The sequence below is a fragment of the Scheffersomyces stipitis genome, chromosome 1, assembly GCF_000209165.1.
Source record: "Scheffersomyces stipitis CBS 6054 chromosome 1, whole genome shotgun sequence".
NCBI lineage: Eukaryota > Fungi > Ascomycota > Pichiomycetes > Serinales > Debaryomycetaceae > Scheffersomyces > Scheffersomyces stipitis.
The window spans coordinates 2,673,351-2,694,752 of record NC_009068.1 but is presented as its reverse complement, the minus strand read 5'-3'; the positions used below and the strand labels follow the sequence as shown (position 1 = coordinate 2,694,752).

Genomic DNA, 21,402 nt, shown 5'->3' with positions numbered 1-21,402 from the left:
CCATCTATACGGAGGTACACTTTCAGAAAATGCAACCTGACGTTGTAGGGCGTTGGCACATTCTAATGTTTATTGCCGCAACTTCCATTTCACAATTTTCATATATAAATGCCAGATATCCTTGGTTTCACTACTTCAAATTGTTAATTTAAATTACCCATATATTGTTAAAATTAATAAATATTGAAAAGATCATACATAAAAAATGAAAAGGTCATCATATGAAGTAAAATAGAAATAATTCTCAGAACATATCCAAATCAAGACCATTTGGAAATATTTTCACAGCGAAATGAAAGTATAGGATCAAAAACATCCAAGGTTAAACAGTTCGAGGCAATCACCAAAAATTAAGAACAGTGAACCCATTCTTCAGAGTCGAGAAATTAAGAGTAATATCAACTATACCCTTTGCTCACCCAATGAATTGAAATTATGCAAGTGATGAAGGAAAGCAAACAAACAGGACAACTAAAAACAAATATGCAATTTGGAACTTGTTTGAAGTAATTGTAATTGTAGCACCAACAAGTTTCAAGAATTCAGACCAGCTGTATCAAGTCGAACACACAATGATTAATCAAGTAATTCTTTTTTAACAAAGTGAGACGATTCATCAAAGTCCTCTTTAAGCAAATCTGTATCTTCGTATTCACTCTTAACTTTAACGACCTCAACTTCCTTTGTAACAACTTGTTCTTTGTGTGCTTGTAATTTGCGTTGTACTGTACCCTTGCATTCACCAGACTCAATATGTCTAGCTAACCAAACAAAATTATTCTCGAAATACATGAAGCAACCAGCACATCTACCACTGATACTACTTCTTTCATTAGACTTAGTGCCTGGAGGGTAGATGAAGTGGAGTGCTTTCAAGTGTGTCTTAAACGTGTCTCTACGAGAGAAACCACCTGTTGGATGGCACTTAGTTCCAGAGTTTCCGTCGCATGGTTCTTGAAAGAATGGGCACACGAATGCCTTAGCTGGACTATGCTTCTTCAAGTGACGAGTCAAATAACCCTTCACTTTGAATGCTGCATCACAGTGCGGACATTCGTGAGGCAAAGAAGGGTCTGCTGCGGAACGGACTGACTTTCTGCGCTCACTAATTGTAGAAGTCAAAGATACTACACTGTTATTGCGGGTGTCATATCCAACTGGTTCGTTGGTTTGAGAAGGATTGGTGGTGGTGGTCAAGGTAGAAGTCAATTTAGATTTTTTCTCTTGCCTTGAAGCTACCTTTTCCTTGCTGAAAGATTTTCTGTACTTCTTTGGAGGAATCTTGTAGAGATTTTTAGATTGAGCTTGAGTATACAAAGCTTGCAAAGAGGAAGAGGTATTGTTCAAAAATTGCTCTTCATCCATGTTGTAAGCAGATACTACCGATGCAACAGATGAACCAGAGCTGATGGATTCAATTTTTCTCTTTCTGTTTGCAGAATCGTCCACTGCGGCAAAGACATCGTCCTCGTCATCAAATAAAACGTCCACATTGGAGAATGAGCTAGTTGTGCTGTTCATTCTCAACTGATCAGTGTTTTCAACACTATTGAACTTCTTGAAAAATTCATCATCCAAAGGACTGATGTAACTTTCGCTGGAAGAAACAGACGATGAAAAGTAATCGTCTTGTGCCTGACTTTGTCTTCCTTCATTGTGCATGAAGTCATTGAAGTATGGCGAGTCGTTAGACAAACCGACGACGTTCATCAGCTTCAAGTAGTCGTCGCCACTGTTGTGGTACGAGCCATTGTTGGAATTCAGGTAGCTTTTGGACAACGAAAGAGAAGCATTTGGTATCAACGTAATGTTAGCTTTGTTGACTTCGATGAACTCCTGGTGGTTGTGAGCAATCTGGTGGTGATGGAAAGATTGAGGTAATGGAACAGTGAAGTTCATAGACTTGCCAGCAAACAACTCGTCGCCTTCATTCTTGAACTTGCCAAACTGACTAGAGTGCCCACCGAGAGTGTGTGTGTTGTGGTGGCTATGAGCCTCGTAAAAATCGTCAAATTCTGGGAGTTCGTTGGAGTCGAGTCCGGTGCCATAGAAATTGTTGGATCCGTTTCCAAAGTTCCCACTGTTAGGCGTATTCGAGAGTGCAGAGCTCGAATTGAAATCGGAAACTCCTCCCACGCCGTTAAGAATGATATTATTGAAAAATTCGATTTGGTCGTTCGCACCACCCAAACTTAATTCCAAGTCGTCGGCCGCGCAATTAACTGGTAATCTGCACTGATTCTTTTGGTTGGATAAGTTAACGATTGTCGACTTAAATAATGGCGGAAATAATCCGTTCGCATCAAGATTGGTAGTGCCCTTGAAGATCAAATTGTTTAAAAATTTGAACACATTGACTTTTAACCCCAATAAGTTCTTCGTCGCTAAGAGACCAAATGTTTTGGAATTTGGGGCGGTGAAACTTTTGGTTGCAACGGCACTGGCGCTATTGCCGCTACCAGAGGTAGCCTTAGCTGTGTCATGAATTAAACCAAGAGAGAAAAAAAACATTGTACCATTTGTTTGCTGTGTAGATACTATGGAATTATCACGTAAAATGAAGAACGTTCTTATAAACAGCTTTTAACAAATCAATATTGGGTAAGTGTTCTTTGACATGAAAATCAACATAAATTTGTCGGTACTTGGAAAGTGGAGATATAAATAACAGTCACAAATACAGTCAGATAGTTTTTTCGGTCAAGTGCGTGACTGAGATGGGGTTTGCTTTTGGATGAGATTTCAAATCGGACTAGCTGGAAGGATTCGATAGTGTTGGCTCTTTATATTTATTGACAATATCGGTGGCCTGACGTTGATTGAATCGCTCGGGATAGCTTTCGTTATATATATATGTTTAGTAATACCGTGAAAAGGTTATGTAAATTTCATAAATTCCTGAAAAGAAAGAAAAAATTTTATGGTGAGTCTTAAATTTATCCGCTGTGACAGGTGACAGTTGGTTGAAGAAGGTAATCAAATAAAAATAAAATAAACAATGTATTATAAGATAAGTACTTAAAAACCAAATTGATGTTGGAAGTGAAAATTAATGACTTGAGGTGATATATATATAACTGTAATCTTGTGATTGGGATTTGCAAGTACAGAAAGAGACAATGACAAGATTAGAAAATTAGTCCGTTGGGGATAGCAATTTGTTACGTCTTACACAATAATGGCTAGCAAAAATAAGAGGTTTTTTAATCAATTAGGGATTGGGGGAATCGCTTTTATCAAGTTGAAGTAAAATTTGGTGCCGTACGAGTTTTGCACCTTCACATACATCGGGTTAAGGAAAATGTATGAAGTGGGCCGAAAACATGCAGTACCAGGCAAGCATATACAGTACTATGGCTGTTTTTTTTACAGATTAGCGTAAAGAGCCTAGTGAAAAGCTTCACTAAATCATCGTCGGATACAATTGCTCAAACACCACAGCATCGCAAGCGACGTAAAGCTCCACCACCGCATCCAGCAATTTTTTCACTGTTTCCTCCACAGTTTGGATGCATAGTGAAGCAGGTGCACAGTTACGGAAAAAAAAACCGAAGTTGGGCAGGTCGTTGGCATGGTTGTCGTTTAACGTTCTGGATATTTGTTCCGCGGTACTTCCACCAAACTGAGCATATCATCAAATCTCATATGGTTCACATTTAGGTCTTCCTTGTTGGTGATGTTTCTAAAGTTAGCTCTGAAGTCGAACTCCACTTTATCTAATCTGCAAAACTGGAATTCAGAAAAAGCCGACGGTATTCCAATGCCACTCACTCCACTATCTCAACGCGATGGGTAATTGCGGGCGCCAAAAAAAAGCGGGAAAAAGCGGGAAAAAATATCTTTGAAATGTTCATGGGTTACATAAAAATATTCGAGTGTTATTATTGCAACTTTAAAAAATTTTCAATGTGAAGGAATTATTTTTTGACCTCAAGGAGCATGTATTGGCAATGGACGAGTCTAACGGGTTAAACTTCCATACATTTAAGTTATACATAATTCTATTTACCCATGTGTAGGCAAAGTTGCAGGTGACTTCAAAATACGTCGCAAATGTGTGTCTTCAGATACTTGCTTCTGGGATCATGTCTGAGGGTCAGGAACCGTCAGGGGAGTCACGGACAGTTTCAAAATTGTCTTGTTGAAGTCCAATGTCGGAGATCTCGGATTTTCTATTCTCCCTCGAAAACCCACTAATTAGTCCGTAATGGCAATTTCCTTTAATTGGCCATTTATCTCCTCATTGTAAGTCAAGTATGTCAATTGTCATAATCCCAACATGCATGTTCGGAATGCCCGACGTCTACGCCGGGCATTCATGTGCACTACTGCGTCACCATTTCTGTCGGCAAGTCGGCTAATGGTTGTCTAGAGTTGCCCTCGCTCTATCTATACGTGTTATCCCCTCTTGGGCGAGTTGACAACAAGGAGCGTTGACATTCTTGATCCGGGCTTATACCTCCCACATCAACGTACTGATATGCTCTTAGATAGCGAAGACGGCTTGTCCCCCGTTGTTATCTAGCGCAAACTGCTATAATGCGACGCTTACTTGGACAATTTCATCGACTTAAATTGCGGAAGAATGTGACTTTGCAGTTTTAAACGAAATGGGTCGACGTTGATAGCTACAGTACCTCGTCCTTCGATCTGAGGTCTGGATGCAATGACATATTGTTATCTGCTATCTTCCATTTTCAATGACAACTGGGATTTTGGATCGACAAGGCGAGTTCTCGTGTATTCACCAGGTATTAAGTTTTGAGGTGAATCTTTGCCGCTACTCTATTTGGCAAGCTGTGCAACAATGTCCAACTCCGATATTTGTCTCCTGATCGGTAGTAATTCTCCTTTGGGACCATTTTCTTTGGTGTCTGACGTCAGACAGTTTCTGGAAAAATGGAGACTTACGGGATTGGACATCGCAAGCTGTTGGCGAAGGAAGTATGCAAATAGTCTCTGCCCTTCTAACCAAGCTGATCGACAGCAATGATTATGCATAATCCGCCACACTTCCCTTCTTGAGAACTAGTTTGTTAAACTGTTCAAAAAGACTAGATCTCTGGGTCTGGCCACTAGCGTCTCATCTCAACTCGACCCACTTTAATTTCATGTTTCTCATCTAGTCTTTATCGCTAAACTCTTCACAATGGAACATTTCGGATATCGACCTCCACAGTAGATTGCACTAAGACGACCTGAAATTACTAGATAATAACTAAACATAGATTTCAGCTGCGAAGCACAATGACATCGTCGGTGTAGAATGGTGAAATCTGTTTCTCTCTGGTCAAAGTAGTAATCCTATATCAACAGCAACTATTGGAAACCGTCTTAACAAGTAAATTTCTTGTTTCTAAATATTTTTGCAAAAAACTTGTTATATTCTTTTGAAGCTTCTGGAATTTTGTACATTAAATGTCTTGAAGACAACGAAAACTACAAGAGTCAAGATACTAAAGAAATTCAGGGAAGGAAGTTCGCCAAGCTAAATGTCAATGACAACTTCTCTTTCTCACCAGGTGAATTTTGCACCCAGCCATATTCATCATATTTTTCTTAATATGGGGGTATAGGGATGAGGCGCTACCGAGCCAAAGATAAGAATACGCGTAAGCGTAAAAAGAGGCACAGAATACACCACAGCACGACAATGTCACTTGCCACTGGACACGTTAAGGAAAATTAGTGCGCATTCTTTGTCCAGAAAGAAACTTCCAGCCATCGACTTTTCAGATTCTGGTTGATATCTTTTTCTTCTTCAGTGAAAAGGCTATTCACAGAAATCAACAAATCCACACCAAAACACCCACAAATACTTTAAAAATGTCTTCATTGGATAAATCTTTAGATGACATCATCTCTTCCACGAAGAGACCAGCCAGAAAGTTCGCCAGGTCTACCAAGACCAACAAGGTGGGCAAGAAGGTCGGCGCCGCAAGCAAGAAGACTATTGTCTCATTTAAGAAGGCTGCTCCCGCTGCTGCTGCTGCCAAGGTTAGCGTTGACTTGTCCTACGCTACCAAAGTTGTTGTTTCCGGTTTGCCTAAGGACTTGAAGCAGGACAACATCAAGGTATGTTGAGTTTGAAAACTCACACGGAGTATTTTTATATCGATATTCTGCGAAAAAGAAGAGGGCCAGCTGGGTCTGACACGTCACGTTTGATAATTTGACGTATCACCAGATATAGCTCTGGAAGTCTCTACGAATAGGAGACTGAGTGGGTCTGCGTTATTTATCATTCTATTTCTCATTTCTATTTTTGAGGGAGGTTGAGTACAACAAAAAACGGAACTAGATCGAACAAGAGCACACGAGAGAGAAGTACAAAAGCTTTGTGCTGGCACAAGCGGATGCTCCATAGTGATTTATGGCTTCCAAACTTGATCTCTTGCTCTATTCATATGAATTGAATAGTTCGTCTGTTTCACCATAACAAACTTGAATTTTCTCGTAGGTTCAGTTTTTGCTATGGTTAATGTTCGGAACGATCGGTCATTTTCTACAAGTGGATTTGTTAGAAATTTGTGTTAGCCGCCAATATATTTCTTGAAATGACAGAAGTCGATAGAATCATAGGGACTGGATGTATTAGCTTACTATTCTCCCAATGATTCGACCTCGCCGATCACATGTTCCACATCCGTTTTGAACAGCCAGCCGCTCAGTTGGTGATGTCTGTTATAACTCACCATTTAACGATAGATAGAGCCTGAGTGGTAGACATCTTCTTTTTTTGCATGATTATATCTTTATATCTTTTGCTCTATTTGCATTTGAAGAATATTATTTGCAAGCGCATTTAGTTTCTTTATTTACGAACTAACGACTAACATAATAACTACAGGATTTCTTTCAATCTCAAGTCGGTGGTGTTCTCACTGTTGCTTTGACTTACAATGAAAAGGGACAATTCAGAGGTATCGCAACTGTTATTTTCAGAAACAGTAAGAACGCTGCTTTGGCCGTTGAGAAGTACAACGGTGCCCCAATTGACGGTGGCTCCAGCAAGTTGAAGTTGGAATTGATCGTTGACCCATCCAAGAAGCCATTGGCTTCCAGAATTGCTGCCAACAAGGTTGAGACTGGCAAGGCCACCAAGACCAAGGCTGCCGGTAAGGCTGTGGCAGCTAAGGCAGCTGCTGCCAAGGCTGCTAGTGGTAAGAAGGCTCCAACGAAGGCTAAGCAACAGCCAAAGAAGAAGCCAGCCAAGAAGACCAAGAAGTCTGTCGAGGAATTGGACCAAGAGATGGCTGACTACATGGACCAGACTGCTGCTTAAAGCAATAATAATAAGACGAATTGATTTCGTTTGTATGGAGAAGTGATCGATTGAAAAATTGTATGTAGTACTACGACAAAATGTATTATTAAAGATATAAGCGGGCAGTATGAGACCGGGCAGCCAGACGCTTCAACGTGTCAGGTACGGCAATGTAGATGTACAAATATGTAAGAAGAGATGTGTAGGAATGAGAGGGTGAACAGCAAGTTTGAAGAATAGTTGTACAGAATAATGCACTGAAGCTGAGAATATTTTGTATAGAATAAGAAAATAGAACAATCGTACCGAATTGCAGAGAGACAACCACCATACATTAGTACCAGATGTCTTTCACCAATAGATAATGGCACCAGAGATTCAACAATACGAATCCTCAATAAAACAGATGCCATTCGTACATCCACAATATTAATATATTTTTAGGCGGAATCTCAGGATATCCCAAATTTCATGTTCACATAGGATCATGTGAAGCGAGGTGAAGGAGAACCCTACCCCCAACGTTATATCCCCATTGGGTCAAAAACGCCATTGGTTAAGCAGTGCAGCACGGATGTTAGCGCTAGTACGCACACTCCTACCAGGTTGAGGCAGCGACAAGTCTTCAAGGTGAAATTAGACTTAGACCTACTTCAAGACAGGGTGTTCGCTCTATTGGATGATTCTGATTTTGGTTGTGTCAAGGTGGAAGAGTTGTTATCAACACTACTTCGACTATTTTGTTTTGTTTTGCTTTGTTTAGGCTACGATTTTTCTGGTTCGCTCAGCTGTCCCTTGTCCATATTGTTTGCTGTTTGGTTCATTTGGGCTATTTCGTGTGGTCGCAATTCCCTAATAATATTTAATAATATTTCTAATTATCAGAATAATATTTGTTAGTTGATTTTTCGCTGTTACCAGACCCTGAGATAGGCTACCAAGACATAGCGCAGTTTGTTCGCCGTCTATTTTCCTTTGGATTTCCCGTTAGACGTGTTTTTATCTTCTTGCTCTTGCTGACCTTCTTTGCATCTCTGGATCACAGTGCTACAATAGAATTATTGTTATTATCTGAGACGCATCAGAAAGTAGGAATCATAGACTGAAAAATAGAACAGACAAGACAACTCAACACAACAAAACAACAGCACAACAAAATCAATACAAATAGTGCCAACTACAGTATCTATACAATAGCAACATTAATACAACCGGAAGACACCCGTTGTATACATGCAAAGGATCGAATAATCGTATACCCTGATATTCAACAACTATTAAATACTCTTCTCCAAAATGCCGAACATCGACTATATCGTCACTGCCGAATTCCACATCGACAAGGGCCCTTCGCTCATCTACCAACATCCGAGTGAGCTTCCAGGCTTGTCGAACTTGTACTTCTTGCCGGAGCTCATGTTGCCGGATCAGATCCACAAGCGTGAAGATGACTACACTCTCTTCATGCTCTACAGAAACACCTATACTGGAGAGTTCCAGTACTTGTTCAATCGAAAGAACTGTGAGCCGGAGCCGTACTTCCTCTACACAATCGTCAGCAACGTCAAAGACACGTCGTTCAAGCGGGGCTCCATCATCAAGTCTTTGTCTATCATCACCCGTTTGCATTACTTTAAGAACTTGCGTCCCTTGATGTTGATATGCTTGGACAAATACTTTCAGAACAACGACGTGTCTATCGTGCGCGAGTTGTACGAGTCCATCAACGTCAACAACTTTAACATCTCCAACAGCGACAAGTCCATGTCAATCATCAAGAAATTGCTCTTGACATCTATCTTGGATCTACCCATTCAGGACAAGATATACTACGATGACTCCTTCAGAAACAAGATTTTGAACATCTCCAAAGACAACCTCATCAACGAAGAACTATTTGTCAGAAAGGATCTCAGTTTCAACTCGGTGATCCGTTTCAATGGAATGAGTATCCCCATAAAGATACCCATGCTCGAGTTGCCAGACAACGTTGGTGATTACCTAAACCCTACCGACTTGAACTTCAAACCAAACTTGATCAGTCTTCTTAGTGCGAAATTGGCCACGACGTACGTCAATAGCGAATTGACTATCTACGGGCTCCAGACTCCTCCTATTATCATCTTGATCAATGCTATATTGACAGGAAAGAAGATCATCTTCTTGAGTTACGACAATTCGTCAGGCCACATTATTGACTTTGTTCTCTTGACCTTGAAGATTGTCACAGGAGGAGGCATTTTGAGTGGCTTGTTGACCAACTATAACGTGTTTCCTATAATGGATGTTTCGAAGATAGACTTACTTGAAGAATGTGATTCGTACATTGCTGGAACAATCAATCCTTTCTTCAAGAACAACGACAAGTTGTGGGATGTGTTGTATGACTTGGATACCAACGAATTCCATATCTCCGAGGGCCAGCACTCGAGCTTGTTCGAATTGGACTTCAAGAACTCGATCATCTCTGAAGACGCCAAGTTCTTGTCCAACTTGCAATTGTCGTTGTTTAGCTACAACGATGATTTGACCACCATACAACTTATTTTTAGAAGACACATAAATGAAATCGTCAGAATACTACTCAGTCTGAAGAACTTCAATAATGCATTATCTCCTCGAAGCAAGGATTTGACACTTCTTTTGGACGGGATTGGGTATTACTGGAGCAGCGACACCAACAAGTTGTTAGAGGTGTCGTGCTACCAATTGATCTCCAAGAAATTCCAGGACTTATTATACAATGAAAAGATAGTGTACAACTTGTTGTTGCCGAACCTATCCAACGAGTTGAACTTGATGATCGACTTGCATTACCACTTGCAGAGCTTGAACAACATATCATCCAACTCCAAGGTTAACGAAAGAGAGGTGTGGTACAACATTCTCAAGTTCCTAATCAGTGGGAAGTCTCTTGAGATCTTCTTGCTTGTCACATACTTGATCCCCCCAAACTCAGCTACTTCTTTACAATCGTCGTCGGTGCACGGAGGAAGTTTAACTATCTTCGACAAGAACAAGGGCATTGAGTTGTTGCTCATCAATATGTTCAACCAGGACGACCAGGTCAAGAACAATGTAATCATGATCTTGCAGGAATTGCAGGATAACTTTCTCTGTGGCTGGTGTCTCAGCAACTTCCTCAAGTCTAATTTGATCTACGAGATTGCATTCAATGACTTGATAGGTGACTCGAAGCAGTAGTATGTATAAATATAGTACAATACGTATAATTCAACATTAATATCTACACCGTGTGAGCAATTTCGTATTCCATTACATCAACGATTATTCTATCAGTTCTTGTTTTCATTTATTTTCATATACATTAACAGTAGCATTGTCATTAGTAAAGTCACATTATTCAATATGAACATATCTAACTTGATTCTTATTCTTTTATATACATGTGTCTTCGGGTCGCTGATATTCCTCCCTGCGATAGACTATTAAGAGTCAACCAATACTCCAAGTGGACAAATTTTTACAACTATGGCATAGACCGTGGGTTTAAATGTAGCGTATTTACAAGTTTACTAGCTCTTATCGGATCTGCTGGGTGTGTAGTAGTTGGTTTCGTCATGTTCCTTCTTGGACCAGTCTCGATCAAAGACCGAGAACATCGACAATCTGTCTCCAGGTCTTCTGGAAGAATACGAGTTTCCTGATCCTTGGTACTTTGAAGCTCTGTATCCTGTTTCATAGTTCATTGTAGGATTGTTTACGGGAAAACCGGGCCTTCTGGCGGTAATACCAAACTCATCAGCTTCAGAATCAATTCTGGCATCGGTTTCTCTCTTGTGTCTTTCATCTTTGTAGGAAGCGATATGTCTCTTTCCCACCATGAACAAGGTGACGGCTGCTACGCCGAATATGCCCAATTTGGACAAGAGGCCATTACGTGTTTCCATAGACATCTTACGGTTATATAGAGATGGAGAATATGGTATATGTTAGAATCTTAACTACTACTTGAGTTCATATGGCCAGTTTTTCAGTCGTGCAAAGGCCGCAGATTCGCACCTAATCAGAGTCCGTAGTCAGATTGTGAAAGACCAGAGAAGATTTAACAGAATATCAGGGACAGAAATAATAGGAACAGAGTAGAAGGAGAGAAAGAAAAGCAAGAGGGATATCGAGAACAAATAGAATCTGGAAATATAGAATTTTCCTAGAATTAATTGGTCTAGTCTGTCATAAATGAAAAATTCTGGTTAAATTTTAAGCTTCAGTTTTTAGTAAGAAGATCTACTAGCAAATTTATCTGGAAAGTTGGCAAAGTAGTATTATCCTTGAGGAAACTCGGATACTTAGACTTGCTACCAGAGCAGAATTCGTCTGAACATGTCGTTCCACGGTATTGGAATCGTACAACCAATTACGTAATCGGGTAATATTAGATTGCAGAGTCGTACAGAACCAGCTCCAGAGAATCAGCTCAGCCCTAATAGGGAAGTCTACAAATATCCGACGCGACCCCACAAACAACCCATGTGAAAAATCCGAGTCTCATCTCTAACCACGGTTAATTGATTTCGGTTTCCTACTAGCTTTATTCCAACTTTGGGGAAATCGTAAGCTCACGCGCCTTCAGTGGATATTTGTCTGTTAAAGTTGTTTATAAACTAGGAAAGTCCGCTCAACAAAATCGGCCTGTTTACCTGGATCGAATCGGCTACGCTCTCATATTTATATATTATTACTGCGATCTACTTGGTTAATATTTCCCAGTTCTTATCAATTGACAAATTCCAAACATCTTCTCTTTCGAATTGTTGGAACTCTGTATTGGTTTCTAGTTGATTCGATCTAGAAATAGCTCTTTATTGAAATTATTTATTACTCCTTCCAATATGTCTGAAACCGCCGAAATCGCCCATGCCATCGCTGGTGCCGGTGGTGGAGCGTTGGCCATGATTGTCACGTATCCTTTGGTGACATTATCGACATTGGCTCAAACAGCACAAAAGAAGAAGAGTCAGGAACCAAGTAAGGCTCCGAAGTCATCTATAAGTTTGACCACGAGAGAACAAATCGTCTCTGCCATATCCAAGAGTCCTACTTTTGTAGCTGCCCAGGAAATCATTAAGGAAAAAGGGCCCTTGGGCTTGTACGCTGGTTTGGAGAGTGCCTTATACGGTATAACCTTGACCAACTTTATCTATTACTATTTTTATGAACTCACGACCAACTTCTTTTTGACTCCTAGAGCCAAGAAACTGGGCAAAGGATTGACAGCTATCCAGTCAATTATTGCTGGTGCTGTTGCTGGTGCCATAACTTGTGTTGGATCCAATCCGTTCTGGGTGGCTAACACCAGAATGATGACTGAAAAGAACTCAGGAAAGACTAAAAACTCTTCTGCCTTTGCAACAATCTTGGACATTATCGAAAAGGACGGCGTAGGAACCTTGTTCGCCGGTGTACTTCCAGCATTGGTCTTGGTCATCAACCCAATTATTCAATATACCATATTTGAACAAATCAAGAATGTCATTGTTGCTAAGAATGGTGCCAAGTCTTTCACTGCTGGAAAGGCTTTCTTTATTGGAGCTTTTGGTAAGTTGATTGCAACTTTCTTGACCTACCCATACATCACCTTGAAGGCAAGAATGCACATCAAAAAGAGGGCCAAGGACGGTGAAGAAAAGGAAGAATTATCGATGTATGAGGAAATCAAGAAAATCATCAGAGAAGAAGGATTGGAAGGTTTGTATGCTGGTTTGTCCGTCAAATTATTCCAATCGATCAGTACTGCTGCATTCCTTTTCTACTTCAAGGAAGAATTATTGTCAGGAAGTGTCCAATTAGTGAACATAATTACAATGTTCAAGGTCAAAAAGCAGATCAAGCAGTAAATTCTGGTTCTTTGAATAAAATGGAACCAACTAATTGACCTTATCTATGGTTTAGAATTTTGTAGGATCATCAACCAGTTGCAAGCCAAGTTGTCATCTTTATAAGGAGCGTAGATACGGTAGGCCATGGCTTTTACAACAGGACAAATTGGTATCTTGTCACCACCTCGTAAATACGAAATTAATAAGGTTGACAGCTAGATAATTTCCGGAAATGTTGATGGATATTTTTATATTTTTTATCCATAGATCCTGCTGGGTGCCAACCAAGTATTCCTAGATAATTCCCTCGTAACGATAGCATTTTTGTGATGAATTTGAGTTGTTGAATATTTTCCTCTTTCCTGGATAGGCATCACATGTAGTACCTAGTTCCGAGAAAATTAGATTAATATGTGGTATATTTCCATAAGCAGTTAAGGGTCCATTAACTAATGCCAGGGAAAAAAAAATTGACAACTCCACCATGCAGTCGTATGGCTCCACCTGTCTTACTTGAAATTATACTTTTTTTTCGGCGATTATCAGATACATGTAAATAATTTATAGGGGAATGATCGGCTTAATGGGAATTTCTAAAATGTGGACCGAATTTCATAGTCAGAAGTTAAAGTTTTGCGCTCGACGATATGGCGGTTACGTCATAGCTGACAATTAAAAACGAGAGGCTGACTGTCCCTGCGGCAACAATAGTTAACCATGGCAAGTGGAAACCGGTAACACAAGCAACAACATATATGTTTAGAGTAGTCTTCCCAGTCTAGCAGGCTGCCTCAGGAAAGCTAAGAGAGAAAATAAATAGTGAGGTGCAAAATTGTACGAAATAGCTATGAAGCAAACAAGAGTGGGCCAACGTCAATTCATGCTGGATTCAATACAATGACACGAACAATTGGTGGCAGTCTAAATTAATTCGGAGAAGAAAACCGACATTTCAGAAAAATTGTTGATCATGAGATATTGATGTCGGTATTTAAACAAAAAATTTTGTTTGTGGTTGTGATTTTGATATGATCTCGAATTTATTTTGATGCCAATCCAACGACACCCAGCATACCACTTTATCCGTGGAAACTTTTTATAAATAACCCATAGAATGTTCGGACGGCAATTGCCGAGACTATAAACCAGCCTGACTATGTTGTATAATTCGAGACGACTGCCGCTGTGTGCGACATGAAATGAGAGGAGCCAAGGGACATAAAGTTAAAAAAGATTATAGGAGGAAAGGGAGGAGGATTCTAAGAAAAAGTGCGAGAGAATCCGTAGTAATTTATATAGCTCAATAAGCGCATATGTTGTCTACAGGTTCGCCGGTGTTTGTAGTAGCATGTAACATATAATGCAATCTTTGGCATAGAAATTAAGCTCGTCGTCGGTGTGGATATGGTTCCTCCTTTAGCAGAGGGGATGTGAGCAAAAAAAAAAAATCAAGTGACTGCAGCTGACTGTGCATCAAGTCAGGACCAGAAGTGACATTATTTCGAAGTCAAGGAGTAAAAGAGGGGGTTGTATCCAGAATAGTCTGGTAGGTAGAAACACTTTAAAGCTCCACCAATGGACCAGCTACCGGCTTTGATCGGTGGGATCTTGGTATTATAAGCCTCACTTCTAGGTGTAGCATGGAACCAAAAATAAAAAAAAAAACAGCAGAAAATGATTTACAATATTTTTTCAGCAAATTTTGGTACCTTCGGTTTGGATGGTCTAATTATAGTGATGGGACAAATGAATCGTGCATTGGAACGCAAATAATTCAGTACATACAGGCTATAACTGTCTCGGTTTCGCACCGGCAATCTTAAATAATTAGAATGATTCACGTTTGTACCACTCTCTTTTCACGTCCTCCTGAATCTAACTTGGGCCCGACCGATTGCTTATTTGAGATTCACAACCTCAATTGTATGGTGTAAAATTGTTTGTGGAAGTTAGAAGTGTGCTTCTTCTTTTTTCGGCCTGTTTTCTCAGCCTCTTTATTTAGTCGTCATTTTATATATTTCTTTAATTATTCATTTACTTGTTCATTTGCTCATTTGCTCATTTGCTCATATCATTTATCCATTTCTTCACTTTTGCTACCCAGCAAGTGGTTAGTTACCGGACCCCCACATCCATATCCACATCAAGACGACCGAGTCCTACATTTCCAGATTCATATCACAGGCTGTTGTGCCGAAGCGGAGTCTATCATAAGATCTAGGGGTTTTCTCCACCTTGCTGTCTGCAGCGTACAGAAGATCCACCCCCGAAAAATTGACAGGCAGATTGTGAAGTCACTCCGACCTGCCGCCTACCTAGATATATCAGTCTCGGACATTACTGTCAACCTGTCAGCCGTGCTCCAGCGTCAATTGCTCTGTCTTTCTTGCATCTGAAATATATATGTCAAACCCCATCAGTACTCCGATCCAGAGCCAGAATTCAGCTGATTCGTCCACCACATCGTCCTCACGTCGACCGGTGGCGAGAAGAGCTTGCCTTTCATGTCGTGAGAAGAAGATCAAATGCGATGGCGAGCCAATCAGCACCATCGTGTCTGTCGACGGCTCCAATAAGATTATCCCCCAGCTGACGAGAATATGTTCTAATTGTAAATTTCTCGGTATAGAATGTGTGTTTGTCCAGTCCAACAGAGGTGGACGACGCCGAAAAAGAGCTTCTATCTCCCATGATATCGACGACCACGCCGACGAATCGTATATAGAGGGCCCCGACCACAGTAAAAAATTCCAACCTGATTCGACCAACTCTAGCTCTACAATTTCAAGTTCCGCACCCGACTTTCCGTACCATATTCGCAGTGGTAGCGAGTCGGTCAATTATTCCGCACTGAGCCCTAGGCCCACCGGCCACGAGCCGACACTGAAAAATTCCACAGACAGACTCAGTTCGTTCATACTAGACCAGCAACGAACCTCTCTGATGCTGTCATCACAGTTCAGACCAGTGTCACCAGCATTTTCTTCGGTATCGACACTTGAGAGACCGCCCATGTATTTTTCACGTACAGAGCTGAACTCAGACTCTGCCTCTATTTCTACTGCGACTTCTGGTGCCAATGCTGCCTACCATGAAGACTACGCCAGACATTATAACCCTTACGGGCCTCCACCACCTCATCAAGGCTATCCACATCCACCACCTCCACATGTCCCCCACGGACCTCACAACCAACAGGGTCCCCATGACCATCAAGGGCCTCACGGTCACCACGGTCCTCCCCATCACCGACATGGTCATTTCCACCATAGAGGTCCTGGTCGCGGCGGCAGAAGAGATTGGTTTGATCACTACGGGCCTCCACCTCCCCCACACCAGGGTATGGGCTATGGACCTCCTCCATGGGCTAGAAGACCATGGGATGCCTGGGGCCCTCCTCCACCGGGCCCACCACCTCCTCCACCGCATTATTCCGAAAGCCAACTCCCTAATAGAGAAGTTTACGAGTCCGCTCCAGCCGCACCAGTACAAGCACCTCCAGCACCTCCAGCACCTCCAGCACCTCCAGCACCTTCAGCACCAGCAAGTATATCGTCTATTTCTAATCAGTCTGCCATTGCTGCTACTACAGCTCAAGAAACAGAGTCCTCCACTACCCAAACTAAGTTGTCTGAAACACCTGTATCTACTACTCACTCGGTTCCAGTTATATCAGCTAACCTTACCAAAAGTACTTCTGAGTCGTCGCTAATCGAGGGATCCGGAAAACCTCGTCTTCCTCCTATCGATGGTATACCTGTCAAGCCACCCAAGTCGGCGAACTCCGAGCATGGTTTCGCCGAAACCGACAAAATGTCACAAATAGTGTTGCCGGGTATTTTGGGTACACAATCGATTTCCATGGTCGGCGGTGTCTCGCTGACTTCGAATTATAGCCTTTCGAAATCTTCCACGACGACGTTGGAGTCGGCAAAAATTGAGAATGACTCCAATAGATCGATTTCTTCTGAACAAAAACCGAGATTGCTAAATTTACCTAGTTCTATCTACGAACAGGATAAGTCGACGACAGTGTCCTCTGTACCTCCATTTTCAGATTATGAATTGAAGCATTACAATCTACCTCCGTGGGATATTTTGGCCCAAATATTGGATCTATACTACGCTTTCCAACATCCAAATCATAGACTTTTAGTGCCGAAGAAATTACTACTTTCCAAATTATCTCTAGGATACTCGAGCTCAATTTTGCATGCGTTGATCGCTTCAACTTGTCCTTTGTTGCTGGTCTTCAATGTTGATGTTCCTAAGTCTTGCGATGAGAATTATTGGATCGAAAAAGTTTTCCAATACTGGGACGACCTCAATGATTTCGGTATTATCTTAACCTACAGTTTACTTTCCAAAACATCGTCATATCGTTTCCGTTTGTCAAAACTTAATGAATTTAATATCAAAATATGGGAAGCTATTTACAACAACAATTACGTGGAAATTTACAACAGCACTAAATTCGAGTTGGAAAACAGGGATAAAAGCAAAACGTATACCTCGAGACAAATATTCGAACGAGAGCTGATCATTAATTTAATATGGAATTTTTATGTGAACGACCTCATACTATTGAGGTTTAATTTGGGAAATCCGTATTTCAAATTATCCACCAGGCTCCAGGATTTTAAATTTAATTATGAATTAGACATCTACCTGAAGAAGTTGCTTTTGCCGTTGGAACTCAACCTGGGATCTTCAAGATCTAATTGGACAGAGTTGAATGATTCTACATTGACTCCATCAGGTTCCAATTCTGTTATCATTTCAGCAAAGATTCTTGAAGGTGTCATGACAAAAATATCTAACGAAGAACTTACGAATGACGACTTACTTGATAACACCCCTTTCAATCGTTCATTCATTAAAAACATTTCTAACAAATTTGTAACCATCGATCACACCAGAAAATTGTTGATTATTGATACTGGATATTTATTATCCAATTTTATTTTCAAGACAGCCGAGATATTACAGAGATTTTATTTGCTAGATGATATCCTTATTTTTAAGTTGGCGAAACTGATAAATTACACTGGTCGATCTGGATCTGATTTTATTCCTTTGATATGCGAAGTAGACGTCAGTGACATTGCCAAATTTGAAAATGAAGGAAATGGCCCTAGGATTCTCGAGTCAATCACAGAAGAAAAGTGGACCATGATATTCTCTTTGATTCAAACTACATTGAATTTCATCAGGATGGTAGAGCTTATTGATCACGAAAAGAGCGACCAGGAATTGGACTCATATTTGGTGGCTGTCGGGCCCACAGAAGAAGGTGAATCGGGCTCTGGTCAAATTTGGTTCGAGAACTCACATTTGCAAACTACTATAAAAGAAGCATGGCTCAAGTTCCCTGACTTCACTCTTGTTGCAGCATGTACTGTATTATCTGTTATTTGCAATTTGGTCATGCTTACCAAGTACATCAAAGTTCAAAAGCCTCCGGCAAATGGAGATAGTTCTGCCTCCATTAGAATCATATTTCTTGAATCGAGCTTGGAGAAAAATTTTAGCATTCCAGTTGACGACGAAGAAATAATAGAATTTAATTACGAAAATTTGCTAAAGAGATTGTCGACATTGGTTGAGTTCATTAAAACCAAATCGCAAATCACAAACGAATCTGTTGTGACTAGCACAATTGTTAAAATCAACAAGATCAGCCATTATCTCGAGGGCATTGCTACGAATCAATAAATTTAGAAGATAGGAGAACTGACGTGAAAATGACACAATGGACCCTGAAAACGGGGTTCAAGATTTCTTTTTAAGGTAATATCGCTATCAAAAAGCAAGGGCATTATTAAAAGGGACCTTCATTTGGTCATGAGGTTCCGGTTACATTTTCAAGACCAAGATCAAATTTCATCAGCATCATTGCTCATTTTATGACAAATTCACTTCTTCAACCTTGGAGGTTTAATTTCAATTGTATTTTGCATTCATACGAATTGTATAATTAGTACTGTACTACCAATTGCATATAGACTCTTTTTTCGTTTTGTTATATTATTAATTTCGGTGTATTTATCACATTGTAGATTTGGACATTGTCTTTTAGGAATGTGGGAAAAACTTTTAACAGGTCCAGCTGCTAGTCGGGGGGATTTCCAGGTATGTGGCCGTCCAGCCTTCAATAGGAGTAATCCCTTCGTAGGTCACTTCAGCAATATGTTACCCTGACAATAGCCCATTTCCATAATAACCGATCTACATTGCAGCAACGGCAACTGAGACAGGAAACAGGAGTTTGGGATCGGCTTAGTTCAAAGGCAGTGGAAACGAGACAAATGTAAAATACGCTCAGCTGAATACAGTACGTGACAGGCGTGTGTCAAGGGTAACAATAGTTGCTAAGCATATGAAAAAGGATAGGGTCAACTGTAGCGCTTAGCAGGCTGCTATTTTTAACGGTAAGGTATATAGATCAATAAGTTGCAGATATTTTTCACGGGAGCATTTAGCTATTAAGGAGCAGCGGCTAATCTTTTTTGTGTAGAATGGCTTATTTTGTCGAGTTAAATTTAGTCCAGAACTAATGGGCATCGCGGAGGATTTTACTTTTTGATCTGGCTTATTGTTATTAGTATACAATACGGGATAGCCCAAAGATTCGGTTCGGTAGACATACATATCACCAAGCGTTACCGCGTAGATCGATTGTCAGGTACGCACTGGTTCCAAAATAAAAGTATCTACAGTCCTTAGCAATGTGTCAAGTCGCTTTTCCATAGACAGGACTGAGAATGAGAAAGTCATGTGATGTATATCACATGATTCAATTGGTAGCACTGCCAAGCAATATCTGGTATGGTATCTCCAGTTTGTACAGTTGTGGATTTAGCACCCACGTTGAAGACAATTGAATGACTATTGGACAAATTCATGAATACATAGAATTGTACCACAGTTACCCCTGAAAGCAAAGCCGTTGTCAGCTGCGCCGACTCGTTTATTTCGGCTAGAAATTATTATATAAGGGCTGTAGTCTTTGCTCTTGAATGCTGGCTTAGAATTTAGAATAAACGTGAATTCAACTGAATCTACAAAGGAGGCCTATTATACTGAAGTCACTAGTTTATTACTCATTTCTACACTCAGAACTTTTGAGCAATTCCAGATACAAATTGAAGTAGTTACAGAATGATCTCAGTTTTCAGACCCGTGCCTCGTGCTGCCTCTATTCCTCCCATACTAGCTGAATACGATGGTAACTCTGACACTACGCCTATTTTGCCATTTAACTATACGATCGAAGGATTGAACAGAGATGTGTACGTCAAGCCTCTTCATTCACACAATGATTACTGGAGATCGCAGCCTCTTTTCGACGCCTTGAGCATTGGTGCTGTTTCAGTCGAAAGTGACGTTTGGTACTTTCCCCAGGGATTCAATGTTTCCAGAACCGTCACTCAGACTAGTGATGACGGTCTTACCCAAACAAAATCCAACGTAACACACAGATTCAGAAACGACGAGGTATTTGTGGGCCATAGTCAGGTGTTTTTACAGCCTATCAATACATTGTTCAACTTGTACTTGAACCCACTTTTTGACTTCTTGACCTACGTGAATCCGGTATTCACAGTTTCTGGAAATGTTATCTCCACAAGTAAGGATCTCTACAGTGTATTCTACAACTCGCCAGAACAGCCATTGTTACTTTGGTTAGACTTCAAGACCAGTCCTAACGAGACCTATGATGCTATCAGACCTTTGTTGCAGCCATTTATTGACAACAACTTTCTTGCCTACTACGACGTTGAAGCCGACAAACTCGTTCCGGGCCCACTAGTTGTCACCATCACCGGAAACTTGCCTCTTGAAAAGGTAGAAGCGGAGTCTAAACGTTACACATTCTTGGATGGACCCTTGAAATACTTCAACACCTCTGCCAATGAAGCTGAATTGGAAAGATGGAGTAAGTTGTCGTACGTAGCAAGTTCGTCACTTGCTGACTTATTGGGCGACGACTACGAGTCTAGTGTTCACAGCGAGTTTACTCCTCTGCAAAAGAACACATTGGGACAATTCTTTGATTCAGCTCACAAGTACGGATTGAAAACAAGAATCTGGGGCGACATCACCTGGCCATTCAACTTGCTTAACTCCCACTTGTTGGACTACTACCGTTTGGGTTCCGATTTGTTGAACGTGGATGACTTACAGAAAGCCAAGGACTTGTTCCCAGCCGAGTTTGTCTACTCTACAAATTAGTTTATAAAATTTAGAAAGTTCGGTTTCTAAGAAACCAATGGTGATTATTGTGTATTTTAA

The 21,402-nt window shown here is 40.7% G+C and overlaps 7 protein-coding genes across 7 annotated transcripts; 5 read left to right on the top strand and 2 right to left on the bottom strand. All coding sequences in view use genetic code 12, as the record gives it.

Moving 5' to 3' along the window:
• Positions 1-145: 145 nt before the first annotated feature.
• STP3 (zinc finger protein involved in pre-tRNA splicing) lies at positions 146-3,005 on the bottom strand. The gene has a single exon (XM_001386811.1). The coding sequence runs from the start codon at positions 2,509-2,511 to the stop codon at positions 577-579; it is 1,935 nt and encodes a 644-aa protein (XP_001386848.2). The 5' UTR covers positions 2,512-3,005; the 3' UTR covers positions 146-576.
• A 2,770-nt stretch (positions 3,006-5,775) lies between these two features.
• On the top strand, positions 5,776-7,285 carry PICST_81261 (RNA annealing protein; the record flags this gene model as incomplete). Its single annotated transcript, XM_001387045.1, has 3 exons — positions 5,776-6,075; positions 6,851-7,126; positions 7,154-7,285. The coding sequence occupies 3 exons, from the start codon at positions 5,827-5,829 to the stop codon at positions 7,283-7,285; spliced, it is 657 nt and encodes a 218-aa protein (XP_001387082.1).
• A 1,278-nt stretch (positions 7,286-8,563) lies between these two features.
• PICST_34572 (predicted protein) lies at positions 8,564-10,471 on the top strand (the record flags this gene model as incomplete). The annotated part of the gene is made up of 1 exon (XM_001387044.1): positions 8,564-10,471. The coding sequence occupies one exon, from the start codon at positions 8,564-8,566 to the stop codon at positions 10,469-10,471; it is 1,908 nt and encodes a 635-aa protein (XP_001387081.2).
• A 332-nt stretch (positions 10,472-10,803) lies between these two features.
• On the bottom strand, positions 10,804-11,184 carry PICST_28994 (predicted protein; the record flags this gene model as incomplete). Its single annotated transcript, XM_001386810.1, has 1 exon — positions 10,804-11,184. The coding sequence occupies one exon, from the start codon at positions 11,182-11,184 to the stop codon at positions 10,804-10,806; it is 381 nt and encodes a 126-aa protein (XP_001386847.1).
• Positions 11,185-12,120: 936 nt separating this feature from the next.
• PMP47 (Peroxisomal membrane protein PMP47) lies at positions 12,121-13,125 on the top strand (the record flags this gene model as incomplete). The annotated part of the gene is made up of 1 exon (XM_001387043.1): positions 12,121-13,125. One exon carries the CDS (start codon positions 12,121-12,123, stop codon positions 13,123-13,125), a length of 1,005 nt encoding a protein of 334 aa, XP_001387080.2.
• A 1,844-nt stretch (positions 13,126-14,969) lies between these two features.
• On the top strand, positions 14,970-19,151 carry PICST_66618 (fungal transcriptional regulatory protein). The gene has a single exon (XM_001387042.1). It carries the CDS (start codon positions 15,511-15,513, stop codon positions 18,820-18,822), a length of 3,312 nt encoding a protein of 1,103 aa, XP_001387079.2. The 5' UTR covers positions 14,970-15,510; the 3' UTR covers positions 18,823-19,151.
• A 1,117-nt stretch (positions 19,152-20,268) lies between these two features.
• On the top strand, positions 20,269-21,342 carry PICST_80898 (predicted protein; the record flags this gene model as incomplete). The annotated part of the gene is made up of 2 exons (XM_001387041.1): positions 20,269-20,296; positions 20,324-21,342. 2 exons carry the CDS (start codon positions 20,269-20,271, stop codon positions 21,340-21,342), a joined length of 1,047 nt encoding a protein of 348 aa, XP_001387078.2.
• Positions 21,343-21,402: the final 60 nt, after the last annotated feature.